General features: G+C 52.3%; 5 protein-coding genes across 5 annotated transcripts; 2 read left to right on the forward strand and 3 right to left on the reverse strand.

Annotated features, from left to right (window-relative positions):
- Positions 1 to 1489: 1489 nt before the first annotated feature.
- On the reverse strand, positions 1490 to 3292 carry Z519_11806 (uncharacterized protein; the record flags this gene model as incomplete). The annotated part of the gene is made up of 1 exon (XM_016769516.1): positions 1490 to 3292. The coding sequence occupies one exon, from the start codon at positions 3290 to 3292 to the stop codon at positions 1490 to 1492; it is 1803 nt and encodes a 600-aa protein (XP_016614152.1).
- Positions 3293 to 4483: 1191 nt separating this feature from the next.
- On the reverse strand, positions 4484 to 6652 carry Z519_11807 (uncharacterized protein; the record flags this gene model as incomplete). Its single annotated transcript, XM_016769517.1, has 9 exons — positions 4484 to 5022; positions 5075 to 5208; positions 5259 to 5522; positions 5570 to 5719; positions 5769 to 5847; positions 5904 to 5968; positions 6030 to 6300; positions 6351 to 6380; positions 6454 to 6652. The coding sequence occupies 9 exons, from the start codon at positions 6650 to 6652 to the stop codon at positions 4484 to 4486; spliced, it is 1731 nt and encodes a 576-aa protein (XP_016614153.1).
- Positions 6653 to 7523: 871 nt separating this feature from the next.
- Z519_11808 (uncharacterized protein) lies at positions 7524 to 8343 on the forward strand (the record flags this gene model as incomplete). Its single annotated transcript, XM_016769518.1, has 2 exons — positions 7524 to 8094; positions 8153 to 8343. The coding sequence occupies 2 exons, from the start codon at positions 7524 to 7526 to the stop codon at positions 8341 to 8343; spliced, it is 762 nt and encodes a 253-aa protein (XP_016614154.1).
- Positions 8344 to 9133: 790 nt separating this feature from the next.
- Z519_11809 (uncharacterized protein) lies at positions 9134 to 11330 on the forward strand (the record flags this gene model as incomplete). The annotated part of the gene is made up of 6 exons (XM_016769519.1): positions 9134 to 9294; positions 9380 to 9618; positions 9707 to 9796; positions 9870 to 10016; positions 10079 to 10752; positions 10884 to 11330. 6 exons carry the CDS (start codon positions 9134 to 9136, stop codon positions 11328 to 11330), a joined length of 1758 nt encoding a protein of 585 aa, XP_016614155.1.
- A 317-nt stretch (positions 11331 to 11647) lies between these two features.
- Positions 11648 to 13478, reverse strand: Z519_11810 (uncharacterized protein; the record flags this gene model as incomplete). The annotated part of the gene is made up of 4 exons (XM_016769520.1): positions 11648 to 12425; positions 12502 to 12977; positions 13085 to 13325; positions 13408 to 13478. 4 exons carry the CDS (start codon positions 13476 to 13478, stop codon positions 11648 to 11650), a joined length of 1566 nt encoding a protein of 521 aa, XP_016614156.1.
- Positions 13479 to 15259: the final 1781 nt, after the last annotated feature.

Consider the following 15259-nt stretch of genomic DNA (forward strand, 5'->3'; position numbering starts at 1 on the left):
TCCTCGCGGGGTGTCCTTCTAGGAGCCAGTCACCTTGTACTGAGTGTTGTAGAAGCCAAAGTTTTCAACCTGGACATTCTTTGCACACATGGGGCATTTCACGTCTCTGTCGTTTCGGAAGAAGACCCCGCTATTACTATAACCCCACCTGGCGAGGACGTAGCCTTAGCTGTAAGCACGACAAGAGGTGATCTCGCAATGGGCCTCGGAGACCAGCGGTTAGCCAACCGAACTGCCAACGTTCTCAAGGCTGAAGTCTGAAGATCATTGCCAACCTTCCAAACTGAGACCCTCCGCTGCGATTCGCCAGTCAGGAGCATTCTTAGCCCAATTCCTTATTTGGATTTTGTCGTCGTTGGAAGGGTCAGGTCCAAGCCATCCACCGCCTAGGCTAGAAAAATTTGAAACGCTAGCCACGAGAGACTGATTGTGTGTGACTTCACCAGGGATTTTGGCCACAACGTGAAGGTATTCTCGCTTTTCGTCGTGTTGAGCACAGCTATTTACGATATCAGAGAACATCAAACAACAGATGTTGACCACATCAGACTAGGGGGCTGTACTTCGTCGAATCAACCCCTTTCCAATTGTTGAACGATGATCCATGAGCCATGATGGAATGTGTAGTTAGATGGCGGCGACAACGGCGGGGTGCCTGAAGTTTGGTCGGAGAAAAGAGTATCAGAATATAGAGAACGACAAAGTTTATGCGTGCATCCTAGGCCCTTGATGTTCAACAAAAGATTCTGTGGATTAAGTCGGAAATGGTGTGAAAGAATTGAGTCTGGGCTCCTCGTTTTCCAGGACAGTTCCAATATCTTGTAAGAGCCGAAGTCTTCCTAGCTACGGCCCGTTTCTTTTCAGATGCAACAAGCCTAGTGTAGTTTGAGCTCTGGAGGAAATACCGGTGTGTTGTGTTGCGCTTCGTATTAGAGTCATGTACCTTTGCAAGGCAATGTTGGAAAGCTTGTCAGAGACGTATTGGCTCACGAAGTTGATCAATGCCACCTGTTTAACACATCAAGGCACGGCTATCTCCATGCGGTGAGCATGTGGTAAGCCCTGGTTGGCTCCAAGATTTAGTCCTTAGTAGCCATGTTCTCGTCTGGTAACAGACTGTTGTACCCTGGCCAGAGATAGCTGACGGCAACCAATTTGGCGTTCATTCGTCTCGCAGAGTTCTGAATTCGTCGGCGGATTTCGAAGTCTCATGTCGTAGAGCACCACGGCAGACAACAACTGGTTATTGTATCCTGGAGGGGGTAACGAAAACGAAGAGTTGGCCTCCTTTGTTCACTTCTGCAGTAAGAAGCCATTCGGCCACCTCTTCAAACAACCAAGCCTTCTTCTAATATCTTTATGTGCTCTGGATGGATAGTTTTGCTTGCCGATCACCTCGCAGACGTGGGTAAGACATATAGGTGCTGTCCTTTCACCGGCTAAAAATATAGAGGATTGAAGATTCTTTGAGATGCCTGGACGCTCATTCTCATAGGTGGCTCCGGGGGTATGAACAATCAGTACCGGTTATAGTCGCAACAATTCTTTGAAGCTCCGAAAGATGGGTTTCGTGGACTCCTCGAGGTGTTGTGCTGTACTTTTTGCACAAATGAGCCGCAGCTGCTGTTGCGATCGCGTGCTGCCCGCCATTCCCCATGAACTTGGTGTTAGACGACGCAACATGAGTTGCGCTCATGTGTTTTCCTGCCATCATCAAATTCGAGACATTGACAGAGTAGAGGCAACGGAATGGGATATCATAAGGCTTTCCATCCCTTTCATCCCATTCCCACCACTTGAGACGAAAGTCGTACTTCTTGTCGCCTGGATAGTGCAAACAGAATGCTCCCTCGTTCTGCACCACTGCGTCATGGAATCGCTTATGATTGCGAATGTCGTTCTCTGTAAGGACATAGTCTCCCTTGTACCTCCGGAATTCGCCTTGTGCAGGGACATAAGCGACCCAGTCGAACTCGAGGTTGGCGTATGTACAAGGATCCATTGTTTTGATGTTTGAGAAGGTGCCATATATCGCACGAAGAAGGAAGTCACGAATATGCTCGCCTTGAGTATAGGGGTCGAGCCATTGGCCGTACTCCCAAAAGTGAGTGAGAGGCCTTGTCATTCGTCTGGGCACGTTTGGTTCAGATACAAAGCTCGGAGCGACAGCAGGGCCAGGACCGTTTTCAATACCGGGCTTTGTGAGCTGACCACCAAGATCAGAGAAGTCCTTGGCCACCTCGGTAGCCCAGGGAACGTGTGGAAAGGCAACAGGTGAGCGTGCCATCCGCGTCCGAAAAAACACAGTGTTACCGTGGTGCATGCTGTTGCCATCTGCTGGTGCGAGCTTCTCGCCGTACTCCGACTGCGACTCCTGTCCGAAGAGAGTCTCCGCGCCGGAAAGCAGTCCAACGATGGCTCTTCCTGAGCAGTCGATGAAAATTGGCGCTGCCAAGCGAACCTCCCGCCCGCTGCGGGCATGGCGAGCATCCACAGAGATGATAGTTGAGTTCCTTTGCACCACGTTGTAAACAGCGTGCTCCAGGAAGACAGTTGCATTGGCTTCCGCATCAAGCAACTGACTTGCGTAGAGATCGCCATCGGGTTTGCGCTGTGAGAGCTCGTCTATCAGCGGTCCCGTCACTCCACGTGGGCGAAGTCCGATTTCCACGCTGGCGTTGCCCCCAAGGTAAGGCCGATCGTGAACCAGTGCAACGCGCTCTCCTAGCCGGGCAGCAGTTAGAGCCGCGGCCACCCCAGGTACTCCGCCTCCAATGACTACAAGGTCGAAGGTGCCCATGCTGACAGGGTCCTGGGGGAGTCCACGGAGTTTGCGCCGCCATGCCCGTGCTGCCTCGTCGGTCGCCTGTGGAGGTGCAACATCATCACGACTGAAGAAAATCGCATCACAGCGTCCGCAAAATCCTGTCAGGTCGTGGAGTGCAAGCTTTATTTCACCTAATGGAAGCTCCATGTTGCCTCCGAACTGCCAAGACCAGTCCTGGTCGTTTGCTCCAAACACAGCACTCAAAGTGTTTCCGTTGACTGCAAGCGTGAACCTTCCTGGATGATGGCCCGGGACCCAATCCTTTGCGCGAACCCAGACGTTGTATTTCGCAGCCTCCGGGATGGAAATCACAGTTGTGGCATCTGTGACTGGCCTGCCGTTCCCATGAGCCAGCAAGTAAGGCGAGCCCATCTCCAGGTCGAACTGGGAGTCCAGGACCCAACCACCAAAGTCATCGAACTCCTCGGCCTCCACCAAAATCCCTGATTCCGGAAACTTCCCCATACCGGGAACGCTTTTTATTCCTCAGGTACGAGATAGCTGTAGGTGATGTCGTAGAAGGGCGCAGAACGAAGTAAACCTGAATTTTATGCCGGTGAGAGTGAAAGATTCGCCTGAAGAGATTAGTTAGAAACCTGTGCCTGTTGGCTCATTAATAATGTTCACAGAAACACCAGCAGGCTTGCTTCGCAAGACGTATGTCATGGAGAGAGATACCTCAGGATGGACAATGGGGGAATTGCAATCTGTTCCTGGTCGATTGCGGGCTTTTCAGTGATTGATTAGAATGAAGGGCTCGAAGTTGGACTGTTCGGTAAACTCCCACTGCCTTTCCACCAGCACGGAACCGCGAATCGGAATAGTCCCGCCCCGGGTGATACATGCACGAGGCTGCTGTATTATCAACTTCAAGTCCTTCTGGAATGATTACTAGTCACAACCTCGGCCACAAATTCCGAGCCAAGTCCGGGCTGAAGAAAATCGTACAGCAGTCTCTCCCAATGGAACTTCTGCAAAATGTGTTTTCCAACTAATCTCTACATGTTACTCTTAGGCTAGAATATCAAGATCCTACAAGTCACGCTCTCAAGGCTGAACCTGTCCTGTGGTTCCGGATAGGGGTGAAAGATGACAACCTTCCGGGTAAGGCTGAGCAACAACAGCGTCTTCTGTTGCTTGGCAATTAACTACGAGGTACATACTGCAGCAAGGTGCCTATTTATGCCAAGGTCAATTATACAACTGCCTTTATTTATCTGAAAGCTCTTCATACGCTCGGTGACAGTTTGCTGCTGGTTGTACCTGGGTCATGCATGTCTCAAATCGAAAGGCAAAAGGGATCGATACCTAAGGAATTCTTGCTCGTCTTCAAATTTGGAGGTACGGTATATGGGGAAAGCACAGGGATCAAGTCGCGCTCTTTTTATACATTGAACAGATTGAGTAGTTAGATTTCTCTGCGGGACGTCCTAGAACCGTGCTCGAAACGAAACTTTGCCTGATGTTCTTGAGCAGAGGTAGCTGGGTTGGAAACCTATCCGCTAAGACCACTCCACAAGCGCCACACTCGCTTGAGATCTTCAAGAGTTGTCTTGGAGAGAGGATTGAAGATCTTGGTAGTATTAGCAGATTCCAAAGTAACCTGAGCAACATCCACATCGATCGAATCTGTAGCTGCCTTGAAGTGTCCTCACTCTAGTGCCTTATCTGGACTGCGATTCTGTTTGTCATGTACTTTGAGATATCTCCAATCAAGAGGCATCCAACAATGGACAGCGCACCAAATGGAATGCTGACATACCAGACGTAAGCCAAGGCATCCGAATATGCCCAGCGGGTGCCGATGGTTGCTGCGTTGATGATGATCGGTGTGACGCCTGGCACACTGGTGACGTTCGCTGGGACGGTAAGAAACGTCTGGACGAAATCCGTCGCAGAGGACGTGGGAAGACCGGCCTGAAGTGCAAAATCGAGGACCCTCTCTGGGAGCTTGTTGGTGAGCTTTTCGACAAAGACGTTGTAGTAGATGGAGTAGCCAATTGAACCTCCAACGAAGCGGATAGTCAGCGTCAATGCCGTGGCCGTGGCGATCAGGGAATCAGGACATGCAGTCATCGCAATTGTGGCGGACGGGACGATGACTCCTCCAATTCCAAACCCTGCAACAGTGGCCAGACCCACAGCAAGTCCCGGGTTATTTGGGTTCACAGCAGCCATACTGCCGGTAAAGGCGGCTGTGTGAAATGATGTCAGCGATTGCATATCCAGACTGCACGGCTCACTTACTCATCAAGACACAAGAGATCAGAAGAAGCTCACGATTGTTCCCCTTCAAGATTGTGAGCAGAGCATTCATTACTGTAGCGCCGACAGTGATAGCAATCGAATAACCAAGACCCTTTACACCAACTTGAATTGGACTAGAACATGTTAGTGAGGTGTCGAGAGAAGACTGAGGGAAGCCACGTACTCAGGGTTATACACAGTACTGTATGTCAGCGGAGCAAAGTTGATCATGGAGTAGAAATTCATTCCGGACACAAACGCAACTGCGAGAGCGATAGCAACGACACGCTGGCCGACAAAGAGATCCCTTGGAACCATGGGATATTTGGCGCCCTTCCATTCCCACATGACGAAGCCGGCTATGAGTGCCGCGCCGATGAAGAGCATGCATAGGACGTATGCACTTGTCCAGGGGTGAGACGATCCCCCAGACTGCAGAGCCACTAAGCTGCGCATAATTAGCTAGCGGTATTGGTGACACTGGTGGTGACTTACAATAAAATCACTCCCGTTATAGAGAGAACAGCACCGACATAGTCAATTTTCTTTGCTATTTCTGCCCGACTCAGGTCGCCCTTGCGTAAGATGTGGGAGTCTGGGAAATAGAAAAGAAGCACCCCTACGAAGAAGACTCCGTTATAGATGCTTGGGGTTGTCAGCACTGGCGGACCAATTCAAGATCGGATGTTCTTACAATGTAATCCATAATCCCCATCGCCATGTCGCGTTCGCAGAGAGCAACTGAGCGTATAAGACATATGGAAAGAACGGGCCTTGATATCAAGTCAGTGTGCTTGCAGAAAGACATATTTGAGACGGTTCCGCCCACAGATGAAAAAGGTGACGCATGCTAGATAAATGCCGCGCTTTTTGACAGGGACTAGCTCCGCAGTACTAAAGGGTTTTAAGGTCAGTGAGTGACCAGGTCTAGGATCATGATAGAGACAACACTCACCCAGCAAGCGCCGTAAGCTCTCCAATAGCAGCACCGCCGCCAGCAATGGTCATTCCGACAACCCCTTGAGCGAAGGTCTTTGCTGTTGCGGTGATCAAGACGCCGACCATGATCAGGACGGATCCAAGTATGGAAATGTTCCTTTTGCCGAACATATCTTGGAGATAGCCACAGAATGGGCAGACAGCGGCAAGAGCCAGGGAGTTTGAAACCGGGAGCCAGCCAGTCGACACGGTCCCTAAATCGGCTGCGATGTAGCTGAGCGAGCCTTCTGCTTGTTAGCAATACTGGCGCAAAGGAATCTTGAGGCTATGACATCACCTCCGACGAAGTAGAGTGGGATTTGTGAACCTATTGAATAATGACTCTGTCAGTATAGTGAACTCAACTTCCAAGTCATGCAATATCGACGGGAAGGACTCACCCACGTATACTCCACACAACGAGATAGTCGCAATGACCTGTTTCCATGTCCAGTTGACGCGTCCGTCGGAGTCGTCCCCTTTGGCGACCCGAGTCCTTTCATCTTGTACGTCGACGATTTCGTGTCGTGTAACTGTTGGACTCTCTTTTTCCTCAAACTTGGCCACAAGGCCTTGGTCTAGGTCTTGAGTGCTGCTCATCGTTCTGGATGGAGTGCTCAACAATTAGCAATCTCGTGAGGGTATTACTGAAGGGTCTGTGGAAGAGTCCGGGGATCGTTCAGAGGTGGACATCTTCCCCATGTCCCAGGGATGTTCCACTTGTATAAGTATCATCCGGGAAAAGTGCTTGGGTCTTCAACGCATGGTATCCTTGCATTTCCCCATGGGGTCAAGCCCGGTGATAGTTTTGGAGGCCTTGGATTTGGACCACGAGGCTGGAACGTAATGGGGACAGCCCCCCAGATACCGACCAGGGGTATGGTTGGTGGATGAGCCATCGACGCGCAGATGCGGATCCCGATGCGCGCAAGTACCTGAATATTTGGATTGCATAGGCAAATTTGTCAGGATCTCGCCCGAATAATCTCTGTGAAGTCCCTAGCCACGAATTCGACTAGAGAAGCAGTTTCGTTGTTCCGTTCCGAGATCCATCTTAGCAGTGATAGCTGGGGTCTGATATCGAGTCAGATGTGACTGACAAGGGCAATGATATTCAGCTTTACTGTAGAGATTGGACGGACACATGGGGGACCACGATGAAAAGGCTGACAGGCCGTGGCGAGGCCTCCACCGCTGACAATGAAAAGGCTCACTGGTCTTTCTCCACAGGCCACGTGCTTGCTCCACACCTAGTACACATGCCCCGTATGCCCCAGATCCAATATGCCCGAGGTACGAAGCCTGCTTCCTAATCCGGATGCTATTCGAGTCATTGTCCTTCCGACGAGCCACACCCCAATATGGATCGCAATATAGCATTCTCCAACTGTATTTGTTCTCTTACAAAAGGCTGGGATAGGCGGAGTTGGTGCGAGAGGCATACCAAGATTGAATGCGCGAAACGCCAGAAATGGCAACCTTCACAGGCAAAAATATTGTTGTCACTGGATCAGCATCGGGAATTGGTCTCGCCATTACGCTGACTCTTGCAGAGCGAGGCGCGATAGTTTGGACAGTAGATCTCTCCCAAAACCCCCCCGAGGAGCTGAAACCATGGATCGAGAAAGGCAAAGTGCACTTCGAAGGCGGCATCGACGTTGGTGACCGAACTACATGTAGGGCATACATGGACAGGGTCGTTTTCACGGCTGGCAGGCTAGACGGCCTCGTGAACAATGCTGGAATCGGCCTAGCTGAAGGGCCAATTGCTTCGGACGAAGCCTATGATCGCATGATCTACGTCAATATCGGCGGAGTGTGGAATTACGGTACAGCTGCACTCCGTGCTATGCAAAAGCAAGAACCAAGAGGCGAATGGGGTTCACGAGGCAGCATCGTCAATATTGCCAGTGGCGCTGGCCTGAGGGGCGTGAGCGGGCTCGCAGTGTACTGTGCTACAAAGCATGCGGTGATCGGACTATCGCGCGCGTGGCAGGAGGACTTTGGAAAGTACGGGATTCGGACGAACTCTGTTGCTCCAGGTAGATGAGCCCCTTGTCCTCGCTTGCCCTGGTAAATGGTCTGATCAACTCTGTTCAGGTGCTACGGCGACTGCTGCCTTTGTCAAACGTGCCGAAGAAGAGAAAGGCTTCCTCGATACGTTGCCTAGCAATCCTCTTGGAAGGGTCGCCAAACCTTCTGAGATCGCTTCAGCTGTTGCTTTTCTCCTCTCAGACGAAGCCAGCTATGTCGCGGGGGAAGTACTCTCCGTTACTGGAGGTCACGCATGAAGGCGGCGAGGTGGAGAGGGACCTAATCGTCAACAACTGGGCCGAGAAGCTGGACACGGAGTCTATGACAAAATCTATAGATTCAAAAATACAATAAACCAGCTGTGCTTCACTTCTACACAGTCAATGTTCAACTGAGACGCACCGGGCCAAGTGCCTAGTGCCAAACCGCACGATATACATGACACTGGTCCTATAACCCAACTTATCCGTACAGATACCGCTGCAGGTCCGAGTTTATCTTAACACCTGCCGAGCTAACAGATGCATAGAGCCAAGCTTAATGAAGGGCAGAGTTACCGACCTTCTGGTGTCAGAGTCCCACCTGACACAGAGATATTTCAGACAGGGATAGTAACTGATTTCTGACAGTGCTTGACGAGTCAGGAATTGATGACATCCTGCCGCGGCATTCAAAGAACAACTATCCTCCTCATTGGCACAGGCGAGAGGAACCTGAGACACCTCAAGGCTCGAACCACAACGGCGAAAAAAAGTCAACTGAATGCACTATCTCAGTGATTGCGCGCTTCCGATCCTGGCGCCCAATGATACATGGCTCTGGGCAATTGCGACTTTCACGGTCAGCAGCAATCTGATACAAGGCCGAGGCAATCTAGCCCGCGCGGAGCATCCCATATTATCCCGAGGGAAAGAAGGTATCTACCCATCTCGGGATCACCTTCATTCTGGTTGATATTTTGAAATATTGTGTTCCAGTGTTTGGAAGTAAATATTTCCTGCCTTTGTTAGTACAGTGAGTGTGAGCACATTTACATATTCTTTCAAGATGATTGCAAACCTCGTCGATGAGTACGAGATCCTTGATCAATATCACTCGCAACCGCGAAAGCTCAAGATCATCCATGTCGGGGCGGGAGCGTCTGGGCTCTTGCTAGCCTACAAGGCTGAGAGACAGTTACGCAACTATGCGCTCATATGTTATGAAAAGTATGTCGGGGCAAACGCTCCCAACTGCCCATAGTATCACCGAGTCTCATGCAGAGGCTGATTCTTTTATTCCTTGTCTGAAAAGAAATCCAAGCATCGGCGGAACATGGTGGGAGAACAGATATCCGGGATGTGCCTGCGACATTCCCGCTCACACGTACACTTACACCTTCCGACCCAATCCGGAGTGGTCGGGTTTTTATTCGCGTTCAGACGAGATACAAAAGTATTTCGAGAAGTTTTACGACGAATACAAGTTGGCGAAATATGTGCGTTTAAACACCGAAGTCTTGAGCGCCACCTGGTTCGAAGACAGCGGCGAATGTGAGTCTACGATATATATGTATATCAACGAAATGACTGGGCCGGTCGCACTGATAAGAATTGCGTCTGACACTCACGGAAATTGTAGGGGAAGTTGAACTCAAAAAAGGAGACGAGACTTTTACGGATCGCTGCAACGTCCTGATTAATGGTTCAGGGGTCGTTAACAAGTGGAAATGTGAGTTCTGAAGTCACTCGACGCCCCCGAAAGACAGCGTCTGGTGTGGAATCTTACAGTATGCCTCCCACAGGGCCCTCCATCGAGGGTATCTCTTTATACAAGGGCATCCTCGCTCACAGCGCCAACTGGGACACCTCAATTGACTGGCAAGGCAAGAAGGTGGCCGTGTTGGGGACAGGGTCAAGCTCTATTCAAATGGTGCCTCATCTGGCCAGAGGTAACAAACTACAAGGCAATTCCGACACCTAAATGACATATGACTGAACTGTCGTGTGACAGGGTCTCACAGCTTGACCGTCTTTGCTCGGAACATGACCTATATCGCGCCTCAGGTCGCCGCCGACGAACAAAAGATAGACGAGAACAGCCAGACTCCAGCGGCGGTCGGGAAACACTACTACATCGAAGCCGAGAAAGAGAAATTCCGAACGGATCCCGAGTTCCACCTCCAGTATCGGAAGAGGCTGGAGTCGGCCCTGACCGAGATGTTCCCGATGTTCCTTCGCGGCACGAAGCTGAACGTCCAGGCCCGAGAGTCGATGCGAGCGAGCATGCTGGCTAAGATCGGGCCGGGCCATGACGAGTTGAAGCAGCGATTCATCCCGCAGTGGTCGCCGGGGTGCAGGAGGCTGACGCCGGGAGAAGGCTATCTTGAGACGCTGATCCTGGACCACGTCAGGGTGATCCACGACGAGATCGCACGGTTCACCGAGACGGGCCTCGTGACGGCCGCCGGCGAGGAGTGGGACTTTGACATCATCGCGTGCGCGACTGGGTTCGACATCGCATACACGCCGCACTTCAAGATCACGGGCGTGGACGGGGCCGTGATGCAGGACGAGTGGAAGGAAACGCCCAATATCTACCTCAGCATCACAGCGCCAAAGTTCCCCAATTACTTTGTCGTGAACGGGCCGACGGGGAACTGGGGCCAGGGATGTGCCCTGCCTTCGGTAAGCAAGTCTTTCTTTTCTCTTCCTAACAATGCCTCACCGGTCCGCTCTCCTCTGGAAAGAAAATAAAAGTCCCCTCCCCCCCCAAAACCGCGTGTTCTCCTCGCTCATATGTCCTGGCCAAAAAACAGCACGAGGTCCAACTCGAATACGCTCTGCAATGCTGCCGCAAGATGCAAGAGGAAGGGATCCGGGCGATGGAGCCACGGCAGGACCCGACAACCCAGATCAACCAGCACCTGGACGCGTGGCACAAGAAGTACAGCGTGTGGGCTGAGGAGTGTCGCTCGTGGTACAAGGACAACAAGCCCGACGGCCGCGTCTACATCTGGCCGGGCAGCCTGCTGCACCACCTGAAGACGCTGCGGGTGCCGCGCTACGAGCACTACGACCTGCGTTACGAGGCCGACAACGTCTGGGCGTTTTTGGGTAATGGCCGGACGGACTTGGAATGGGAGCACGAGAACAATGGAAGCGACGGCGCCCGCAAAGTCGACCTGGCGCCATACATTCGCAACGAGGATGTGCCGTGGAGCTTGGATCTGCCTCTACCCTGGAAGGGAGAGGATCTATCGTAACAGGCCTGATGCGGAGAAGAAGATGGAGGAGAAATGTAAAAGTAGATCTGAAAACAGTGCTATTGTTGTTGCTGCTGCTTTGCCATACTTAGATGCCCCTCCAACCCCCCCGGTGTGCGAGGGATCTTGCGTGAGTGAACCCAGAAGGAAATGGCGGTAGATTGTGCTCGTCCAGTTTCTTTTGCCCCTCATCTTTTGACTTTACAATCGATTGAGAGAAGATAAGGGGAAAAAAGAAAAGGGAAAAAAAGATATGCCGCTGTTTTGGGCGAGAGAGAAAACAGAAGCGCCAAAAAAAAGGAACAAGGAAAATCCAATTAGCCCTCCTCCAGAACGTGCCGATGATATGCACCCCCCGGCACCGGCGCCGGCACTTGACCGTCCAGATACGACGCGCACCTGCGGTACCAGCTCATGGCGACATCGTCGAGGGGCCGGGGCGCGGGCCAGGAGAGGTGGTTGCGCGACCTGAGCGGCACGCCCTGGGCGACCTTGAGACTCGGCTCGTACAGGTGCGGGTACTTGACGAACAGGCCCGGGTCGAGCAGGTACTCTTCGACGCCCTGGCCGATCTTGAGCCGGCGGTGCATCTCGTGCGCGTACTCTCGTGTGTGCAGGAGGGTGTAGAGGTCCGGGGCGGGCAGCTTGACCTCGGGCTTGGGGCCAATGTTGGAGGTGAGCCATGTCGGATTCGTCTCCATGCCGGAGATGATGTCGTGGATGTTGAAGTAGACCGTCAGCGGCTCGGCGCCGAGCACGAATTCCGACAAGTCCGCCTGCACGACGTACGCCAGCCCGATGTCGCCGCAGATGTCGTCCAGCGCCGGGTCCGCAGAGTGGTACTGGATCAGCTTGTCCCGGAGGAAGGAGAAGACGCACCAGTCGATGACGGGCGGATGAGGCACCGCCGTCTGCAGCGGCGTTGGCTGCATCGACGGCGGTATGGCCGCAAACGTCTCTGGGCCTGGGGAGATACGCCACGCCGCGAGTTTGGTGAGCGTGTCTTTCCCGTTGGTCCATTGGATCCACGATTCCATGCCGCCCCAGGCGATCTTGATGAAAGCCGAGACGAGGCTGGAGACCATTCGATTGAGACTGATGATGGCACATTTCTCAGCATCTTGATCGCAGCATGTCTCGGCGTCCTCCGCCGCAGAATATTACTACGTACCTGCTCAGATCGGGATTTCGTCTGGCGCCCAAATAGCCGGTCACGGCGCACATCTCGTATGCATGGATGTGTTCGGAGTAATTGGAACGGGCCATCACCTGGAGATTGCGACAGATAGGGAATGCGACCGAGTTTGGAGGACTATGTCGCAGCGATGTCGTCGTAGATAATGCTTGCACCCCCCGGCCAACGGCCCAGTCGACGCTCTCTGCCAGAGAGTCTTCGTTAGACGATATCGGCACGGGCGGGTCAGCCGTATATGTTGTCTCCGCGGTAGGCGTCTCGTTGGATGATGAGATGCCAGAGCCGAGGGCAGGACACGCATCAGTGTCCAACATCGCGCTAAGAGGTGCCGACAGTGGTTCGGCGTCGATCTGGCAAGAGGAAGGCATGTTAAGATCGGTTCCCCACGGATCCAATCCTTCTTCATCATCACCTGCATCGACTCCAGGTTCCGCGTGCCGGGCATGAGCATCCTTGATAGACATATCTCGTTAGAGACCTGCAAAAGGACCCGGGATTGCACGAGGCTGAGCCATGATATAGTGACCGGCGAGTTATTCAAGACAGAAGTTTGACTTACAAAGTTGTTCTCTCTGCTCTCTACCATGGCGTCAATGATGCCCTTCAGCGTCGCCTGGAGGCTCCGGAGCTTCTTCTCCGACTGCCACAGCAACTGTCTCAGTCTGCAGTTCTCTTCGACCAGCCTGCTGTTGCGGTCGCTCTCGGAGCCGGAAAAGAGTTCCAGCCGCTGCTTGAGCTCGTTGATTTCCAGGCTCTGTCGCGCGCGGAACGCTTGCTGGGAGAGACGGTTGCGGAGCTTGCTAGGTAGCCCAGCGGGATCGGGCGGTCAGCATTGAATTTGGCAGCATGGATGCCTCCATCGATCATGTCAATTCAACTTACCGCTTTTCTATCGCAGCACTGGATTTCTTTCGCGCAGCAGCAGTAGGGAGAAACTCCTGGGGTGATGCCATTTGACCAGTTACCCTTCTACGAGGCCATGGTTCGATGTCTCCGTTCTTGATTTTATTGCCTTGGTATGAGGAACGTCAAGGTACGAAGAAGGTGTTGAAAACTTCAAGAAGCTGGTTAGGCGTAAGAAAGAAACCCACCATCTCCCGCATTCCGGAAGACGCTACAGAAAATAGCATCCTGGGGATATGCGGAGGTGCCAGCACTTCTCGAGTAAGCGAAACATGTTGACCTCGGCTTCCCCTTGGCTTCTTATATCAGTATAGTGCGCTGAAGGCGCGTCGAGTCATTGCTTTTAAGGGCGGCCAGATTTCTGTCCCGATTTGCTGGTATCGCATCGAGGACGACAATGGGAACAAGCATTTTCCTCGATTATCGGAGAAATCTATGAACTAGACATGTGCCGCGGAAAAACAATATTGAGGATGTGGTCAAGGTGGCCTCAGATGTCCGGGAGGACGTCAATGTTGACAATACGACAAGGCGTCACTAGCAACATCAGCGTGCCATGACCATCAGTAGTCCCACTTCCCTAAGCTGCTTGGATCAATGGTGATTTGATGAGTGCCGCATTGTCGGCGATGGGCAAACGAGTGAACTGATCTATAATGGGTTGCTGCTTCCTCGTGCAAAAATCCGTTGGCTTCTTGTTTGCAAATGATAATACAGCGTCGTTCCGGGCTTGGTTGGCATTCATCTTCATGCGGCTCAAGATTATGGCAACAGCTTCGTCGGCTCTTTGTACACCGGCCCGCTGGGAGTGTTGGCTGCATGCAAGGCACCCTTCGCGACGCTGCGCCAGGTGTTCGACATGCTCCACGCAATGATTTGCGTGAATCGCCAATCCATGGAAGGCGCATACATAGTGCACAGGTATGCCTTCATCGTCTTCTCATGCTGCGGGCCGCCGTGTACGCCCAGTGGGGACACCTACCAGGGCTGTACAGGCTCATCAACGCTCGCAGAATAGGATTTCTCTTCTCCTGTAGAATTGCAAGCCCAACCATCCAACAGAGTTTTGGCTGTCCGGGCGGAAGGAGTGGTTGACATTCTCGAAGATAGAGTCGACGCCTCCGTTGAGCCGACCAATTTCTTGGGCCTATCCCATGATATCAGAATGAGTCGCCTGCAGTGTCCACATAGACCCTGGGGCCTAATGCTGAGCCCTCCTGTCATCCGAGACAGGTCGACGCTCGTGCATAGTCCTTGCGTGGTATCTATCGCCTAAAGAATTCCATTAGTAGAAGTGGTAATGTGAAATAGTTGGGCAAGGTAATTCGCGCGTGTGCATTTGGCGCTTCGAGAAGGATTTGGGATGGTTTGTGCGGGTCGCATTTCATGTCTATCACGCGCGAAGGATTGCGTGAATCCTCAGAGGGAATCGGTGATGGGGAGGCGGGTTCTGACCCGCACCGTGGTCGATGCAGCTTGCAAGATGTAAAGTTTTGGTAGATACGCAACAAAAAGAGTGAGGCAATCGCAAAGAGAATAAGATGACCTCTGTCTGGGAGTTTGCGCCCTGGCTTCCTCACGAAACAGTTCCTCCACATTCTGAAATAGTCTTCCTTTCAGGGCGGAGTGCTCCTGTGAGTTTTAATCCCCCTGGAAGACAATAGACCTTGTTAAAAACCGGTGAACCACTTGCCTGATGGAAAGGGGAGGGTCGGTCATATAATACGGTTCGTTGTCACAATCTGACAGAACCTACACAATGTGATCATCTTCCATATTTTTGAATCGAGACAAGACGAACACGGAGCATGACCGGTCCGTTGTCTGTCGG

Source organism: Cladophialophora bantiana (assembly GCF_000835475.1).
Source record: "Cladophialophora bantiana CBS 173.52 unplaced genomic scaffold supercont1.24, whole genome shotgun sequence".
NCBI lineage: Eukaryota > Fungi > Ascomycota > Eurotiomycetes > Chaetothyriales > Herpotrichiellaceae > Cladophialophora > Cladophialophora bantiana.